Source organism: Diadema antillarum, unplaced genomic scaffold, assembly GCF_040938485.1.
Source record: "Diadema antillarum isolate AM-2024a unplaced genomic scaffold, OU_Dant_1.0 scf00000069, whole genome shotgun sequence".
Lineage (NCBI taxonomy): Eukaryota > Metazoa > Echinodermata > Echinoidea > Diadematoida > Diadematidae > Diadema > Diadema antillarum.
The window spans coordinates 952,953-970,013 of record NW_027270958.1 but is presented as its reverse complement, the minus strand read 5'-3'; the positions used below and the strand labels follow the sequence as shown (position 1 = coordinate 970,013).

The window sequence follows — 17,061 nt, the reverse complement described above, 5'->3', positions numbered from 1 at the left end:
GGTGCAGAATGTGTGGGGGCAAAGTTTACAGACTTGACACTATTTTCTTTCTAATGCTGCCCAGCTGTATTTGCAAATTTTGTTTTATGGGATAATCAAGGGAAATTCCATGCAGTGTCATCTACATTTCTTAAACAGTTGGACTGGTGCCATCAGAACATTTCATCGGTCATTCATATTTGCAGCATTATGGGGGCAGTGCAGAATGTGTGGGGGCAAAGTTTACAGACTTGACACTATTTTCTTTCTAATGCTGCCCAGCTGTATTTGCAAATTTTGTTTTATGGGATAATCGAGGGAAATTCCATGCAGTGTCATCTACATTTCTTAAACAGTTGGACTGTTGCCATCAGAACATTTCATCGGTCATTCATATTTGCAGCATTGACCATACTATTGTCAAAATACAACAGGTGGATAAGTCCCATTGTCCTGAGAAACACATACAGTTTTTAGGAAAACATACAATCAAGTCTAGATCATTGTATTTCAGTGGGGGAAAAAAAGTAGTAATTATACTCCTGAAATGTTATGTAAGTGATAAGATTCTACAGTAGGCTTTTTACACACGTGTGTTGTGTACTGTTTGCATTTACCCCTCAAGGCTACATGTCCAAACAATGTTCAGTTGTATTTGAAACACCTGTGCTCTCTAATGTTTTGAATCTTAACAATAGAAAAATATTGAAGTGCCACAAAGCCTATCTACAGAAATTGTTCCTTGCAATTTCAAATTCTGTATAATCAGCTGTGGCATGATACCTGTCTGTAATTTGTATGATGTGGTACGCATCTGCTGCTTGTAGGGAAATATTTGGCCTTCATACAAATTGTTTGGCTAAAGAAGTGTCTGACGTTTTTACAACTCTCTGAAGCATCCATTATTGATTTGTAAGCATGTATTGCCCACATGATTCAGAACTCTACATTTCCCTGTACCACCAAAAGAAGACAGATTAAAGATATGAGCAACATTCACTCAATTCCTCAATACAAATTGTGTCCATTTATTTAATGTGTTCCAGGTCAAAGGTCAAAGTAGAAGAGAGATACAGTGTTTGTGTCGAAGGAAAAACATGTTAAATATACTGATAACTGATTGATATCACAGAAGTGGTATATGTTGCTTTTCTGTTTATAAGGCAGTTTTATGTAGAAAAGTGATTGCCATACTATTGACAAAAAAAAGAAGAAGAAATCACCTGTGCATATTGTAGACTTGCTTCCAGCATCACAATGTTTATTTTGTTTCCATTTCCCATATCCCATTTCATGTTTTTTCTCCTATCTTTGCTCCCCTGCAGCTCCGATGAACTATGCCGCTCCTCCCCCACCCTTCAGTGCCCCACCCCCACAGGCCCAGGGCTACAGTGGTGGCTATGACAGTGGACCAGGTGGTGGCTATGGCCGTGCTGGCTACAATAACCAGGGACGCGGCGGCTACAACAGGGGCGGCTACAACAGAGACAACCGAGGAGGTGGATATGACCGCAACCAGTCCAACAGCTACAACAATCGCAGTGGCGGCGGTGGTGGTGGTGGGAGATACAATGATCGCCAAGGAGGATCATACCAGAACAGAAACAACTACCAAGGTATGTTTGCTAAAAATGCCTCATTTTTCAAGGATCATTTCTGACTTCTTTGTGTAAAAAAGAAAAAAAGCTTCCCTGCACCTGGTTTCGAGTTTTAAAAATTATAATTAATGATTGAAAAGAATAAAAGTAGCAGTTTTGTGACAGTGTTAAATTTGATATCGGAGATTTTGAAAAAGAAAAATGATTACCAGGGAAAACCATTAGTAATTAAGATCTAAATGCATTAAAATGCAGTAGCCTCCCTTGTTTTATTTGGTAAATACAGTCAATTCCATGTTAGTCGGCTGGGTATATGCCGAATAGTTGGCTAAGTTAATGAAAATAAAAAGTCCAAATTTGCATTCATAGCCTAGCATGTGGTATTCCTCTGTATGCACAGAATGCAAATATCACTTGAGTCAATGTGATTTCCTCAGTCCTTGAAAGATCAACTTGTACATAGTTGACTGTATGCTTCTTATGGATTCAAGCTGATATTTGACACACCATTGCAGAGTACATATTGCTTAATTCTAAGCAAATCCATAAAGATCATACTACAGAACCAATGATCTATTCAAGATATTAAAGTCTTTGCACTGAACATTTGATGATGGAGAAGGTGGTGGTGGCGGCCGTGTTGGTGGCTACAACAGCCCACAGGGGGGCCCCCCAGGTGGTCCTGGTGGCTACGGCGCTCGAGGGGCCTACAACAACAGCCGCCTCGACTGGGGACGCGGCGGTGGCGGCGGCGGCGGCGGAGACAGCTTCTGGAGCAATCGCGGGGAGCAGAACTGGGGGCGGGCGGAGGACTTCCGTGGCCGAGACGTGCCTCGTGTAGAGCAGGAGGAGGACTGGACCAAGCCCCTTCCAAGAAATGCCCGCGTGGAGAAGTGAGTAGCCTTTCATCTGAGCAGTACCCTGTGAAAATGCATTGGTATTAGCCAGGACCGTTGCAGTGGGAGTAGTCTCTTACATAGCTGCAATTAACAACAGTTGGTTTGATTCAGAGTATGCTGTTCCTGAACTCACTCGTGCCTTTTGGCTTTAATTTTGTGTTTGAAAATACTCAAGACATGCTGAAGGGGTCGAAATGCCTCTCTGTACAGAATTTATTAGGTAAAAGTATGTGATATGAAATTGTGTATGTTGCTGGGTTTTTTTTATGCCTCCGCAACGAAGTGGCCGGAGGCATTATGTTTTCGGGTCGTCCGTCCGTACGTCCGTACGTCCCGTTTTGTTTTTGTCGATATCTCAAGAACCGTGTGGTGGTTTTACATCAAATTTGGTATGAGGGTATATCCTTGGGGGATAATACTTTGTGTGGATTTTAGGGTTGCAGGGTCAAAGGTCAAAGGTCACAGGTTATTTTTTGAAAAAAAAATTGAAATTCCATGTTTTTCTCCATATCTCGCAAATGGTTAAAGGTATCTTCATGGAACTTAGTATATATGCTTGTACTGATAGGCAGTGATTATCTAGGGAAGTTGGGGGTCATGGGTCAAAGGTCAGGGGGTCAAAGGTCGAGGTCAACTCCTCAATATATCACTACTTTCCTTAAAATGCAATATGCCTGAAGGTTGTTTTTTTTTTTTACTTGATGTATGGCATGTATTACCCAATATATATTTTTGGGGAAGTTTCTTGCCAAAAGGTCAAAGGTCAAGTGAAAGTGCTAAATTGCACTTTTTCCTCCATATCTCGAAAGTAACTCAAGGTATCATCATGAAACTTGCATATTTATGCATGTTCAACTTAACAGTGATTCTCTTTGGAACTGTGAGGTCAAAGGTCAAAGGCCAGGTTTAGATAATGCTATTTTCCCATTTGATACTGAAATTACACTTTTTCTCAATACCTTGAAAATTACTCAATATGCATAAACTTATAAAAGGGTCAAAAGTCAAGTAAAAATCATCAGTTCCCCAAATACCTGCACTCTGACATTTTAATCATTCATCCAATTGAACCTAGTTCTAGGAAAGTGAACATTCAGCACATTTGTGTCAAACCTGTCATTTTAATATTTTGCCAATTGTGTGAAACTGACATCACACATTGTCAAGACATGGTACTATAGACCTATTAGGAGAACCATGCATTATGGCGGAGGCATATCAGTAGCCGTAGCGATATATCTAGTTTTTTCTCAGATTTGGATCAACTTCTGAAGCTATTAGCCTCCCTTTGCCCAATTTGAAATGGGTATGCCCTACTAAATAATAATACTGCAAATGGAGCATGTCAATTTTAAAGTGCACAAGTGTGTGTCATAGTCAGGGGTGTTAGCTTTCAACGAAACTGCAATGTAAGAGGCCCTCAGTTTGACAGGTAGAAGTATATTTTCTGTTAGATGTATTTCATTGTTATTTGAATTCTGATTCTAATATCCAGCGAACTCTTTGAGTCTTCAAACACGGGAATCAACTTTGACAAGTATGCTGACATACCTGTAGAGGCTACTGGTACGGACACACCGAAGCCCATCGAGCAGGTAAGTCCAATCAGTTTGTCAAGTCATTCACTTTCCAGAATCACTTGCAGAATCTACATTGCCCCTTATTTCATTGCTGCTACGACCTGTGTGCAGTTATCTCCGCATTTGTTTAGCTTTATTCTCTCTTCAAGTTATTTCCACAATTCCCCAATTTTCCTTTCCCCTTTCACACTGCTCAAGTATTTCTTGGGATATGCGTTTGCAGGTAGCTGTCTCAACTCCGCTGTATGTTCTAGTCTCCTCTGTTGTCTTTGTAGCTCTTGGTCATTTGTCTCTGCAGTAGCATAGGTGAAGTATTTTGTGTTTTCATAGTCTTCTGGGTAAAGAATGATGCATAGTGATTGATTGTGAGGCCAGTGAAGAAAACTTTAAAATGCAAACAGTGGCATCCAATCAAGACAATCTCAACAAAGTGACGTCAAGCTTGACTCCCTTTTCATGTGCAAGTGACCTTCCATCCCGAGGGGGCTTGCTAAAAAGCTAGTTCGGCATTACACTTTCTGCATGAGCAGAAAAAGGTAATTTGTACCAATGAGGCATGTCAATCTTTTAAATTCAGTGAGATGAGCATAATGAGAAACCTCTTATGAAATCATGAAAGAGCATGCATTTCCAAGAGGAATTCAACATTTATTTGATGAAAATTGGCTATGAAGTGGCTGAGATAACCAAAACACAGCAAAAGTAATAAAATGTGGGACCCACACTTTATTACAATTGCTTTGTTTTACTATGTTTTTGGATGTCTCAGCCATTCCAAAACCGATTTTCATCAAATAAATTTTGAATTCCTCGTAGAATGGCATGCTCTGTACCATTCCATGAGTGGTTTCTTGGTATCTTGCGAAAAGTTAAAAGCCAAATCCTCAGCTCCACCAATACTGTACCATCCCTTTAAAGGGGATGGCTAGTAACCGATCAGTGGGAATCAGTGGGAATGCTGAGGGATGATTGTTCCAATCCTTATGGGATTCATTTAAGAGTACATTATGTATCTACTGTTGTGTGAATATTATTTGCTTCAGAAAGGTCTCATATTCAAGTAATGAATATGAGACCCTTCTGAAGCAAATAATGTTCACACAACAATAGATATATGATGTACTCTTAGATGAATCCTACAAGGATTGGAACAATCATCCTCCAGCATTCCCACTGATTCCCACTGATCAGTTACTAGCCATCCCCTTTAAGCTACTATAAAGCAACATATTTTCACCGCATAAAATTTTTGTGACTTAGAGCAGAGGTTTTCACGAATATTTGCTCTCACAAAATTCATGAAAATGAAATGCTCGCGAACATTCCCCGTTTTCCAGTAATTCTGAACTGGCTTATTATCGTTTGTTTGCAGTTCACTGACATCGACCTGGGAGAAATCATCCGCAACAACACAGAGCTGTGCAACTACAAGACTCCCACCCCGGTGCAGAAGTACGCCATCCCTATCATTAAGGCCAAGAGGGACCTCATGGCTTGTGCCCAGACAGGTGAATGGAGCGCTGCGTCAAAATCTTATCTCATTATCAGTGTTATTGGTGAACGTATTACATACATAGACTTACATACTACAACGCTGCACACTGGCACTGGTCTGCTGGTCCAGGACCAGTAAAAATCAATAAAAAGTTGAAAACACTGGGTACCTACTGGTCCGACAGACAGGTTGGACCAGTTGAAAAAAATTGGTTAGTGTCCAGCCTTGCATACTAGTACACATTTGTCTTTGACTTACAGCACTGTAGCCTCTGTTGCGCTACATGTACACCATGTTCATAGAGGCCATGGCAATCACATTTCAGGTGGCCGTGGGCAGAACAGGATGGACGGGAGACAACCTTGGGGGGTGGGGAAGGATGGGCAAATGTGACAGGCCGTGATTGCTGTAGATGCCATGTCAAATATTTTAACTGTCAAAGAATTTGCCACGGCAGTCACAGTGCTGATTAGAAACCTAGTAGGCTGTAGCTAAATGTGTTGAACGCAACAAAACATGACAGCACGTAATAGGTTGTAACAAAAGTTGGAGGAAGTCTGTATTCGGACGCGATGGGAAATATATTTAGTCTAACCTGACCAGACACTGTCAGATAGCTACATGTTCACTGGATTAAGGAAATTGGTGACGTCAGCCGTGCGCTATCCATTTTTGCTCCAACAAAATTGCACGGCTGACAGCTACAGCATGCAATGGTACTTTTAACTGAATGTCATGTGATGGGTAATTGACCAATCAGATGGCTGCACTCTTTTAATTAAGGTCTTGTTTAAAAGGAAATATTACCACTGATCAGAGTATATAAAGAGAAGTGGGAAACATGTACTGGTAATATTCTTGTAAGTGGCTGTTTAAAAGGCGGTTCAATGCCTGTCTTGATTCTTTACTTCGGTAAGTCAACTCTTAACATCAAGAAACCACATTGATATTCAGAGAGACAGGAGTTCTGTGGTTGAGAAGACTGTATTATGTCAGTGTGAATTGTCACACAATTTTCCATTTTGAAATTTTATGTACACAGGTTCTGGAAAGACTGCTGCTTTCCTTCTCCCAATCCTGTCCCAGATCTTCGAGAGTGGCCCTCACAAGCACTCCGTGGTAAGTTGTGTGTAGTCATGCCATCCCCTCTAGTAAGAGGCAAAACACTCTGTTCCTTGGATTGGACACAAAATGGAGGTCCCTTTTGTGACACATGTCAAAACTCGTGCATGTGAAAGATCACGCTTCATTCACTCATCGCAAAGAGCAGGGTGCGTAACCCAGTGAAGTGGTCCCGCCTCACACCCAACTGGACCCCATGGAAGACCAGCTAGTGCAGCTGAATGTGGGTTATCCAGCTATCTTCTCAGATGGAAAAAGAAACAAACAGGCTACTCGCCTAGGACAATGAATGCAGCTACAACAGCAAGAAAGTACCCCAAACAAAGAAATATGAGTGTCTTGCACTTGAAAATGCGAAAGGGCTGGAGATGTGTCAGTTGGTTCTATGACGTTTGCTCCTGCAACGATTGCTCCCATGAAATATCTGCCCACTAAGCCAAACATAAATTATACCCACAAACATAACTCCAATTCTAATCCTAATCCTCCCATCAAACTAAATCTAAAACCCTATCACAACCCAAACCCGAGCCCTAAGTCCTTGGAGAAAATAAGACCAGGCAACTGTCGCAGGAGCAAATGTTGCTGCACCATGTCAGTTATCAATTCTATGCTGCTCGCATTTTCCTTCAAGGGTCACACCAGAGCGTGCATGTTGTCCAGTCCACCTAATTTCCATTAGTGCATGTAGTAGCACTGAAGATGTATTCATTTTTGTGTTTCTCTGCAGAGCGGATACCGTCGAAAGCAGTTCCCCCTGGCTCTCATCCTCTCCCCAACACGCGAGTTGACATCCCAGATCTACGACGAGGCCAGGAAGGTTAGTGTCTAATCTGACCAAATGTTGTAGACAGAGTGAAAAACCGTAAAAAGCAGCTCTCTTAGAAAGGCATCTCTCAATTCCATAACACAAGCATGCACCAAAAAATGTCTTGCAAGTTCAATTGTGATCTTTCTCTTCTCTTTTATTTTATGGTGCATATTATAGATTGTTCCTTCATCATGTCTTCTAAGAACTTCACTAAAGGGCATGAGAGTCTGATATGCAGAATACGGAGATTAGTACAGGCAAACTAGAGTGTAGAGTCAGGCTCTGAGATTTGGCATGTGACCAGTATGTTTGTTATCATGCCTAAATGTCATGGCAACACTCTTTGACATTAATGCACTTGAATTCTTTCCATGATCTCTTTTTCCTCCTATTCTCTCTCTGACCCCCCCCCCCCCCCCCCCCCACACACACGCACACACACACACCCTCATTTCCTTCCTGATTTTCTTTTCCTTTTTCTTCTTTCTTTTTTGTCTTCTAAATCCAGTTTGCCTACCGTTCCCATGTCCGGCCATGTGTGGTCTATGGAGGAGCTGACATCAAGGGTCAGATCAGTGACTTGGAGCGCGGATGCCACCTGCTGGTGGCCACACCAGGCCGTCTGGTTGACATGATCGAGAGAGGCAAGGTTGGGCTCGAGCACATCCGGTGAGTGAGACCCTTCAGAGGGCTCCGAATCATTTGCCCCTTTAAACTTAAATGCTTTTGTTGTAGTTGTTTTAGGATGGCCATTGAAATATGCTGCAATTGATAGCCCATCCCAGCCCTGCCCCCCCCCCCCCCCAAAAAAAAAATGAAAGTTAAAAAAAAAAAAAAATGGCAGCAACAACAAACAAGGGTTTGATAAAAGGAGTGCGGCAGCATGTACACTTATTAGACTCCTCACAAATACTGCAGGTTGGCTTTATCTATCACGTGGGTATTTGATATACACAATGTATTATTTTTCCTTTTTTATGCCTCCGCCACGAAGTGGTGCCGGAGGCATTATGTTTTCGGGTTGTCCGTCCGTCCGTCCTTCCGTCCGTCCGTAATGAATTTTGTGGACAGGGTAACTATCAAAACCTTTTGAGGTATCCTAATGAAACTTGGCATGTATGTGTATTAGGGGGTGAAGTTATGCCTATCAACTTTTGGGTGCACATGCTAAAGGTCAAAAGGTCAAGGTCAAATGCTTAAAATTTCACTATTTCCCCCATATCTATGCAATGCCTGAAGATATTTTCTTGAAACTTAGTGTATACATGTATTACCCAATTAAGATTCTCTGGTGAAAGTTTGGGGTCGTGAGGTCAAAAGGTCAAAGGTCAAAAGGTCAAGTAAAATGTTAAAATTTCACTTTTTTGTCTGTATCTTGGAAAATGTTCAAGGTATCTTTATGGAACAAAGTATATATGCATGTACTGACTGGCAGTGGTTATCTAGGGAATTTGGGGTTCATGGGGTCAAAGGTCAAGGGTCAGAGGTCAAGGGCAATACTTCAAAATTTTACTATTTTCCTTATATTTATGCAATGCCAGCAGGATTATTTTTTTAAAACTTGATGTATGCATGTATAACCCACTAGAGATTCTCTGGGATCTTTTTTTTGCCAAGAAGGTCAAAGGTCAAAAGGTCAAAGATCAAGTGAAAGTGCTGAACTTGAACTTTCTTCATATCTCGGAAGTGGCTGAAGTTATCTTTAAACTTAGTACATGTTTATGTATGTTCTACCGGACAGTGATTCTCTTATGAATCAAAGGCCAGATGAAAATGATAACAATTTATTGTTCAATACAGAAATTGCACTTTTTCTCCAACCCTCGAAAATTACTCAAGTGCGTAAACTTATGAAAGGGTCAAAGTCAAAGTTAAAGTTCTTAAATCCCCAAATACATGCTCTCCTATTCATCCAATTAAACATAGGTCAAGGAAGGTGAACATTTGATACATTTGTAACAAACGTCATTTTGCCAATTTTGTGAAAATGTAATCACACATTGTCCACATGTACTATAGACCTATCAGGAGAATCACGCATTATGGCGGAGGCATACCAGTCGCCATAGCGACATTTCTAGTTGTTTTTTTTTTTTTGAGGTGGTGGGAGGGGGAGGGCACTATAAAAGAATAGTATTGGGTTTTTAAAGCTGAAGTTGACACATACAGTTTATGCATACGGACAAAGCAGAAAGACTAACATGTCCAGAGTGTTTCTTTGTCAATAACAAAAATCATTTCCTGCCAAGTTGTGAATAATTCTTGTGGCTTAGCCTGTTAAGATTGCTGTATGCCTCAAGTTCTTGGTTATTCATGCATCTGTCACCACCCCCCCCCCAATTATCTTAAAATTGCCAGATGTTTATATTCCTCAGCAGATTTTGATCATTTCCGTTTTCTGCTCTTCGAAAAAAATAATAATAACCAACTTCGTCATGTTTTGATGCAGCTGGGTTGTCCTGGATGAAGCTGATCGCATGCTTGACATGGGATTTGAGCCCCAGATCCGCCGCATCGTGGAGCAGGACAACATGCCCAAGACAGGCGAACGTCAGACACTCATGTTCAGTGCCACCTTCCCCAAAGAGATCCAGGTAACGCCAAGTTTTGTGGCTGTTCCCCTCATAATGTATATGCCATATATTCAAGACGTCCCTACAATTTCACAATCGTGGAGTATAGCACTGAATGGAGAAAAGTACATGTATGTGTGCACGTCACAGTCATGTGGGGATCAGAATTATAATATTTTTGCGTGCCTTTAAATTCGCGAATAGCACCTGACTCACGAAATTCGAGAAAGTAAAAACCTCGCAAAATATTCACCGAAAAAAAAAGAGAAAAGTATGTGTGCACATCACAGTCATGTGGGGATCAGAATTATAATATTTTTGCGTGCTTTTAAATTTGCGAATAGCACCCGACTCACGAAATTCGCGAAAGTAAAAACCACACAAAATATCTGCTGTATACAGTATGTGACAGCTCCCTGTGTGCAAATTGATTAATGAGACTATACCTGGTTTGCAAATTTCCACAGTTTGCTGAAACAATTTGAAGCCGTATTTCTCTTCCGGTTGTCGTGCAGTCATGTATTCAATCACCGGAGAAACATTTCCTATGTCGTTACCAAATCCTGATCCACCTATGTTTGTTTTTTTTCTCTCTGTTCTCGCCACGCCTCTGCCAACGCCCCATCTAGCTCCTCGCCAGGGACTTCCTGAAGGACTACATCTTCTTGGCCGTCGGCCGCGTCGGCAGCACCAGCAGCAACATCACCCAGAAGATTGTCTGGGTGGAGGAGTTGGACAAGCGCTCTTTCCTCTTGGATCTGCTGTCAGCAGCAGGTGAGGATCCAGGTGGGGCTGTTTCACTAAATGCTAGAATCAATCCCTAGATCGATTCAACCTATCTTGAGCACAATTTTGGAATCGGTCTGTCCTGAGATGTTTGAAACTTTTTCGCTAAGCCATGAAGGAACAGTATTTAGTGTCCACCTTGTCATGTTTTAGAATACATCTTGTTTGTCTCTGTATCCTTCCCAACTAGATCTCATCTGAATCTGTCCCAGCTCTTGATTCATTGTTTGGCTCGATATCGTTCCCATGTTAGTAAAACAAGGCCCTGAGGGTACCCTCCACACATGCTATTCCTATGTACCGCCCTCAGTCACCATGCCATCTGCATTTGATAACCCAATCTACGAAAATGCCTCTGCATGAAATACATCTCCCAAACATATATAGCAGAACTTGACATCAGTGCTGGCCCCATGCCACTAAAGATTTATGTCAGGCCACCACATTTCCTATAAAGTTATCTGTTGGTGGCCCGATTGGGCAGGTAAAATTCAAAATGAATTTTTATATTTCCTTTTATTTCAGACCACTTCCATTTTTTTTTTTTTTTTTGGGGGGGGGGGGGGGGGGGAGGGGGCCACCAGAATGTCAAATTCAAAGATTTTAGTGGTGCAAGCAGGCCACCAGACAAGGAATTAATGTCGAGATCGTAATGCTGAATGCTATTCTTGCCCAGTGTATTTTCCAGTAGTGTACTATCAACAGGTATATAGCCCTCATCATCTCTTCCATTAGGTGCCCCCTCTATTGGATGTTTTCCCCCTAAGAGTACCTTTTTGAGAGAAGAAGTCCCTTCAACAAAATGTCCCTGTCTCAGTGACGCAATATCTACCCGTAGGCAGCAAATGTTTTGATGAGTGTGTGATGTTATTTGGATGAAGTGAAAAGTCATGGCTGGCTGCTTCTGTATACAGTCAATCCAGACCAGACATGATGTGTTGAACTGTATACATCCTAATCTGATCTGATTGATGAGCCTATTGGGGTCTGAAATTGGCAAAGGTGAATTCTTGCAAACCAAAATACAGCTATGCATTGCATGCATTTAAGCACAGTCATAGTCATATACAAGTGTTTGTATCAAAGGGCCAGGGTCCCGTTTTATCAAGAGATATAATCGATTATTATGTCCTTAACACACAGGCTGCAATAGACTTATGATAGAAATCAACTGTATAATCAATTTTAACTCTTCATAAAAAGGGCCCAGGAATGCAGTATGTCCTGTAATAACCCAACCTTGGAGTTCAATAATTAGTTGAATAAAAAAACTGGAAAACAAACTCACTGTGATGACGTTTTGCCAATTATAAATTGGCTTCTTCAAGCGAATGATGCTCCTGATGATGGTATGGCCCTTAGATAGTGCGAGATTTAGCATCACATGCACTATCAACTGAGCAGAGTTTTGATGCCAAGTTACAATACTCCGTAACCAATTTTTGTGTGTGTGTGTGTGTGATGTCCCTATAGGGAAGGACTCCCTCACCCTTGTGTTCGTGGAGACCAAGAAGGGTGCCGATTCTCTGGAGGACTTCCTGTTCCGCGAGAAATTCCCTGCTACAAGTATCCATGGCGACCGCACCCAGCGCGAGCGTGAGGATGCCCTGAAGACCTTCCGTCACGGCCGCACTCCCATCCTGGTGGCCACAGCTGTAAGTGTTGGATTGCCGATTTTGATTTTTTTTGTGTGTGTGTGTGTGTGTGTTAATCCTAATCGATGCCTTTGTTGGAGTGCTTCCAAGGAACAGAAAAGTGAATGCCTCTTCATGATAACATTCGCTTAAAACAGAGTTACCTGCTGAGAAGGCTACACAGCCAGTCATGTCAGTATTTAAATCTTCAATCTTGCATCTGTGAATTACCTACCCTTGGGATGTTCTGCATGTATGCAAAGTTTGTTCTTGATTCATTCTTGATATTTCCTAAGACTTCTTGAAACAGTACTTCCTGCAGTCATATCTTTCTTTTGTTTTGTCATTATTATCTGCATTTCATGTGGACACTACTCTGCTTTTGGTGGCTTTTTACATACTGATATAAGAATGAAAAAAAAAAATTGCACAAGAGTTGAAGACTTCAAGATACTTGCTTTCTATTTCACTAAACCCAACTTCAACGTGGTTTCTGACTATGTTTACATGTGGAGACATCCCATTAGCCTATTATTTATTTTGATGATTGCAGAATAAGAAATCATGTGTAAATCATAGATTTTTTTTCTTTTTGCAACGCTCTGCGAAATTACATTTATTTCTAGCAAGTTTGATCAATCCCATATAGTCTTTTATCATTTACTCTTTTATGCCAGGAATCTATATTTTCCTTGAACATTTTTCTATACCCAATTCTCATCAAAGTCTTCAACCTTTAACTTAAGCTCTGTGCTCCTTTCCCTGTACCTAAAACTGCTTTCTGGTCAGGGTTGACTGTGGGCATTTGATAAGAAATCATTGAGATGTGTGTCATGTTAAATGGGAATTTTCAGTTGTGGTATCATGTCCGTGATCTGTCTTACATGTCTTAGGTGGCTGCTCGAGGTCTCGACATTTGTAACGTCAAGCATGTCATCAACTTTGACCTGCCCACTGACATTGAGGAGTACGTCCACCGCATTGGCCGTACAGGACGTGTTGGCAATGTCGGTAAGTCTTGGACCTGACCCGAAGAGCTGTGATGCAAAGTATTAGGACAGTAATTCAAACCTTTTAGACTTTTGATTCATTTTCACCGAAAAAGAAAAAGAAAAAAAAAGAGTAAGCGCTAACAGATAGGGGAAGGAGGTCATTCAGGATGAAACATAAGATAAGGCATCAGTTTTTTCACTACAGGTACACATTATGTATATCTTCAGCCACCCAATAAAAGATTTTTCAATCAACAAGGTATAAAAGGCTTCTCTCAGCAATATCTTGGCAAAGTGTCAATGACTTTGTAATGGCATGTAAATTCTTCAGTGAGCATGTGGTATCAAGCATTGTAATGGTGCCTATTTAGAGATTGATCCTTCATTTTTATCTATGGTAGTCCATATTACCTTTCACCAGTCAGACATAGTTTTCTGTGAAAGCAGCAAAGAAGACAATGAAATTGTGTCAAATTTGAAGTTAGTAGCAGTAGAATAAATCCCAGAATGTGGTATTTTGGGCAGTTCCTAGAAATTTCAGTGGTGTAAAATTTGAGGTAACATTTTTCACATTGTAGAGAAGGAACAGATTATAAGTATACAATGAATGTGCCACAGCAACAAGAGAAGTTTCAGTAGTTAATACTAGCGATACATTTACAGTGCGTATCAAAAAATAGTAATCCAACTTTGGAGGCCTACTATTCATAATTGTTATCTATGGAGAGCACATTGACATTTGACAATGTAAGTAGTTATCAATGGAAAGAGGAAGAGTTTTTCTTTCTCAATGAAGATTACGCTCTTCATAGCTGACAATTATGAAATAGTAGCCCTCCAAAGATGGATTACCCTTTCTTTCTTTCTTTTTGTATGCACTGTATATCTCGGCTGTTTGGGGTTCTCAGTAATTTTGCATCATTGCCTTTGCCCGCAGGTCTGGCCACGTCCTTCTTCAACGACAAGAACCGCAACATCGCCCGCGACTTGGCTGACCTGATGATTGAGGCCAAGCAGGAAGTGCCGAGCTGGCTGGACGCCATGGCCTGCGAGTCCAAGAGCAGTGGCTCCTCTCGCCGCGGACGCAACAGGTGGGTAATCCCCCGCGTGCAGGAGAGGGGCGAGAAGGAGATATTTTGATGGCAAAAAGGGAGTGTCTCAAGTAGGGGGTGTGGGAAGTGACGTCAGGATTTGTTTTTTCCTCTTTCGAAGCCAGTTACGTAAGAGGAGATTTACATTGAAAGTGATATGTATGGTCGAGAGAAGCTGCATCTAGGAATACCATAGCCTTTTGTCAAGGCCCTCTCGCTGTATGGTGAAGAGAGCCCAGCTAAGTGGGGTTGCGCGAGGGCCTTTTGAGATCTGCTTTGCATCCTTATGTTAGCCCTTTGAGTGACCAACTTTTGCTCCCCGATTTCAGGAGCAAAAGTCGACCAATCAACGTGTCTGTCTGCTCGAACCCGATTTGAATAGAGCGTGCACGCTGCAGACCTCACAGAACTCTACACACTGAGTGTGTAGAGTTCTGTGGCAGACCTCTGCGGGTGGTCAGTGATGCATGCGAACAGGCATGACGACACCAAGACTGAGGATGCGGGGAGCGCGCCATTCCATTGGTTGACCGGAACCCGTTAAAATGAGTTTTCAGAAGGGTTTACGTGTCATGAATAATAATGTGTGAAGCAGATCTCAAAAGGCCCTCGCACTGGCGCGCTCGGCTGGGCTCGCTTCGCTCGTCCATTACAGCGAGAGGGCCTTGACAAAAGGCTAGGAATATCATCGATACTGCAGAGGCATTGCTGATAAACATGTGATAGACACATACAATACAAGCGATAGACACATACCACTATACACATATCACTACAGTATGTTGCCACAGTAGTGTGTTCGGAATAAGATTCAAACTAGAGGTTTCGCGTACATGGCATGTCACCAGCACTCAAACTGGGTCTTTGCCGTTTAGTGTGTTTTAAATCGTGGTAGGTCTGATCAAAACTAAGTAAGCTTTAGATACTGTAAAACGCTTTTATTTTCACGAGGGTGTAATTTTTACGAATGTCACAAATCACTGCTGACGCAAAATTATCTCCACCTTATCTTATACATTGCAGTGAATATGCGCTGTGAAGGGACTGGCATTAGTGCATTCGGTGTCAAATCGCGAAAATGTCCGTGACCTCCTCATTCACGGAAGTATCTGTATGCGAAAATAACGGGTTTTATAGTAACTTATTCTGTGCTCAAGCACGAGCCTTACTGGCCAGGCTCTGTCATCGGCATTGAGTAATCCTTCCAAGCTTTACATGATTGTGCAATTAGAAAGTCCCCTTGGGTGTAACCATGTGTCTCAGTCCAACAAAAAGGCCTTGGTCTTCATATCATGTGACATACGCGCAGTTAGTGTCCGGGCTGCCGAGCCTGGGCTAGGGCGTCATCTGTTGTGTCTGTAATGGTAATACAAAAGCGATGAGGAAATCTTTATTCATTGACTATTAGTTTCGAGACATCTGTACCACTCAGCAAAGAATGCACTCCAGCAAGCATGCCAATTGGCAAACAAACGGCCGTTAGGTTTTAAATAATCACGGATAATCTCATTGCTGATTACAACTAAAGAGCTGAAGTACCTAATGCTCCTAAAGGATATCATTTCCAACATAGTTTCAGTCTGATATGTGGGTGACACGACATTTGCTCCGGCGACAATTGCTCCGGTCTTATTTTCTCTAAGGACTTAGGGTTAGGGTTAGGGTTGTGATAGGGTTTTAGGTTTAGTTTGATGTGAGAATTAGGATTAGGGTTAGGGTTATATTTATGGGTTGAATTTACGTTTGGCTTAGCATGCAGATATATCATGGGAGTAATTGTCGCAGGAGCAAATGTCATGGAACCGATATGTGATAACTGTTCTCTGCTACATTCCCTAACACTCAGATACACTGGCGGCTTTGGCTCCCGTGACTACCGCCAGGTGAACAGCCGTGGGCGTGGCGGAGGCGTGTCTGGCGGGTTCGGAGGCCACCAGTCCAGCCATGGCAGCGGTGGGGGTGGCAGTTTCCAGATGTACCAGCCCCACTATGGCGGCAGCTACGGTGGCAGCTACAGCCAGTCCAGCAGTGGTCAGGACTGGTGGGGTAACTAGACCTGCCCTCGAGGAAAAAAGCAAGCATGTTTGGTTTGGGCACACCAGTAAGATATCGTAGGCATGGAGTAAGTCTATTTGACTCCTTGAGTTGTTTTTAGGGTTTTTTTTTTTTTTTCTTAGTTTTGGCCTCTGCCCTGAAGCATGCAGAAATCTTGATTCTCTCTTTTTCTCTTTCTGAATGTATAAGTGTATCTTGTAGTTTATTATTAGGGAAAGTTACTTCATCAGTTCATTAGATTATCAAGCATATATAGGCCATATCGCTTGACATTTCATGCAGATTGTAATTTCTCAGTCTGTGTGGATTGCAGTGAAAACGTTGTGATCCTGTTGAGTCGTAAAAGCAGTTTACGTGAGATCTTAGTGGTAGACCGAGACTGTGTATTTATTATGTACAGTGATGTATTTCAGCAGTGGATTTACATAGTTGGTTTGACACATTCA

General features: G+C 41.8%; 1 protein-coding gene across 1 annotated transcript in view; it reads left to right on the top strand.

Moving 5' to 3' along the window:
- Positions 1-16,673, top strand: part of LOC139716682 (ATP-dependent RNA helicase DDX3Y-like) — a 37,521-nt gene extending 20,848 nt beyond the window's left edge. Inside the window, exons 6-18 of the mRNA XM_071628212.1 lie at positions 1,305-1,595; positions 2,197-2,470; positions 3,972-4,071; positions 5,429-5,564; positions 6,594-6,670; positions 7,404-7,493; positions 7,993-8,153; positions 9,934-10,078; positions 10,687-10,831; positions 12,317-12,498; positions 13,371-13,488; positions 14,407-14,560; positions 16,407-16,673. Of these exons, the coding sequence (XP_071484313.1) occupies positions 1,305-1,595; positions 2,197-2,470; positions 3,972-4,071; positions 5,429-5,564; positions 6,594-6,670; positions 7,404-7,493; positions 7,993-8,153; positions 9,934-10,078; positions 10,687-10,831; positions 12,317-12,498; positions 13,371-13,488; positions 14,407-14,560; positions 16,407-16,614 (2,081 nt within the window). The 3' untranslated portion in view covers positions 16,615-16,673. The remainder of the gene's footprint in view (positions 1-1,304; positions 1,596-2,196; positions 2,471-3,971; positions 4,072-5,428; positions 5,565-6,593; positions 6,671-7,403; positions 7,494-7,992; positions 8,154-9,933; positions 10,079-10,686; positions 10,832-12,316; positions 12,499-13,370; positions 13,489-14,406; positions 14,561-16,406) is intronic.
- Positions 16,674-17,061: the final 388 nt, after the last annotated feature.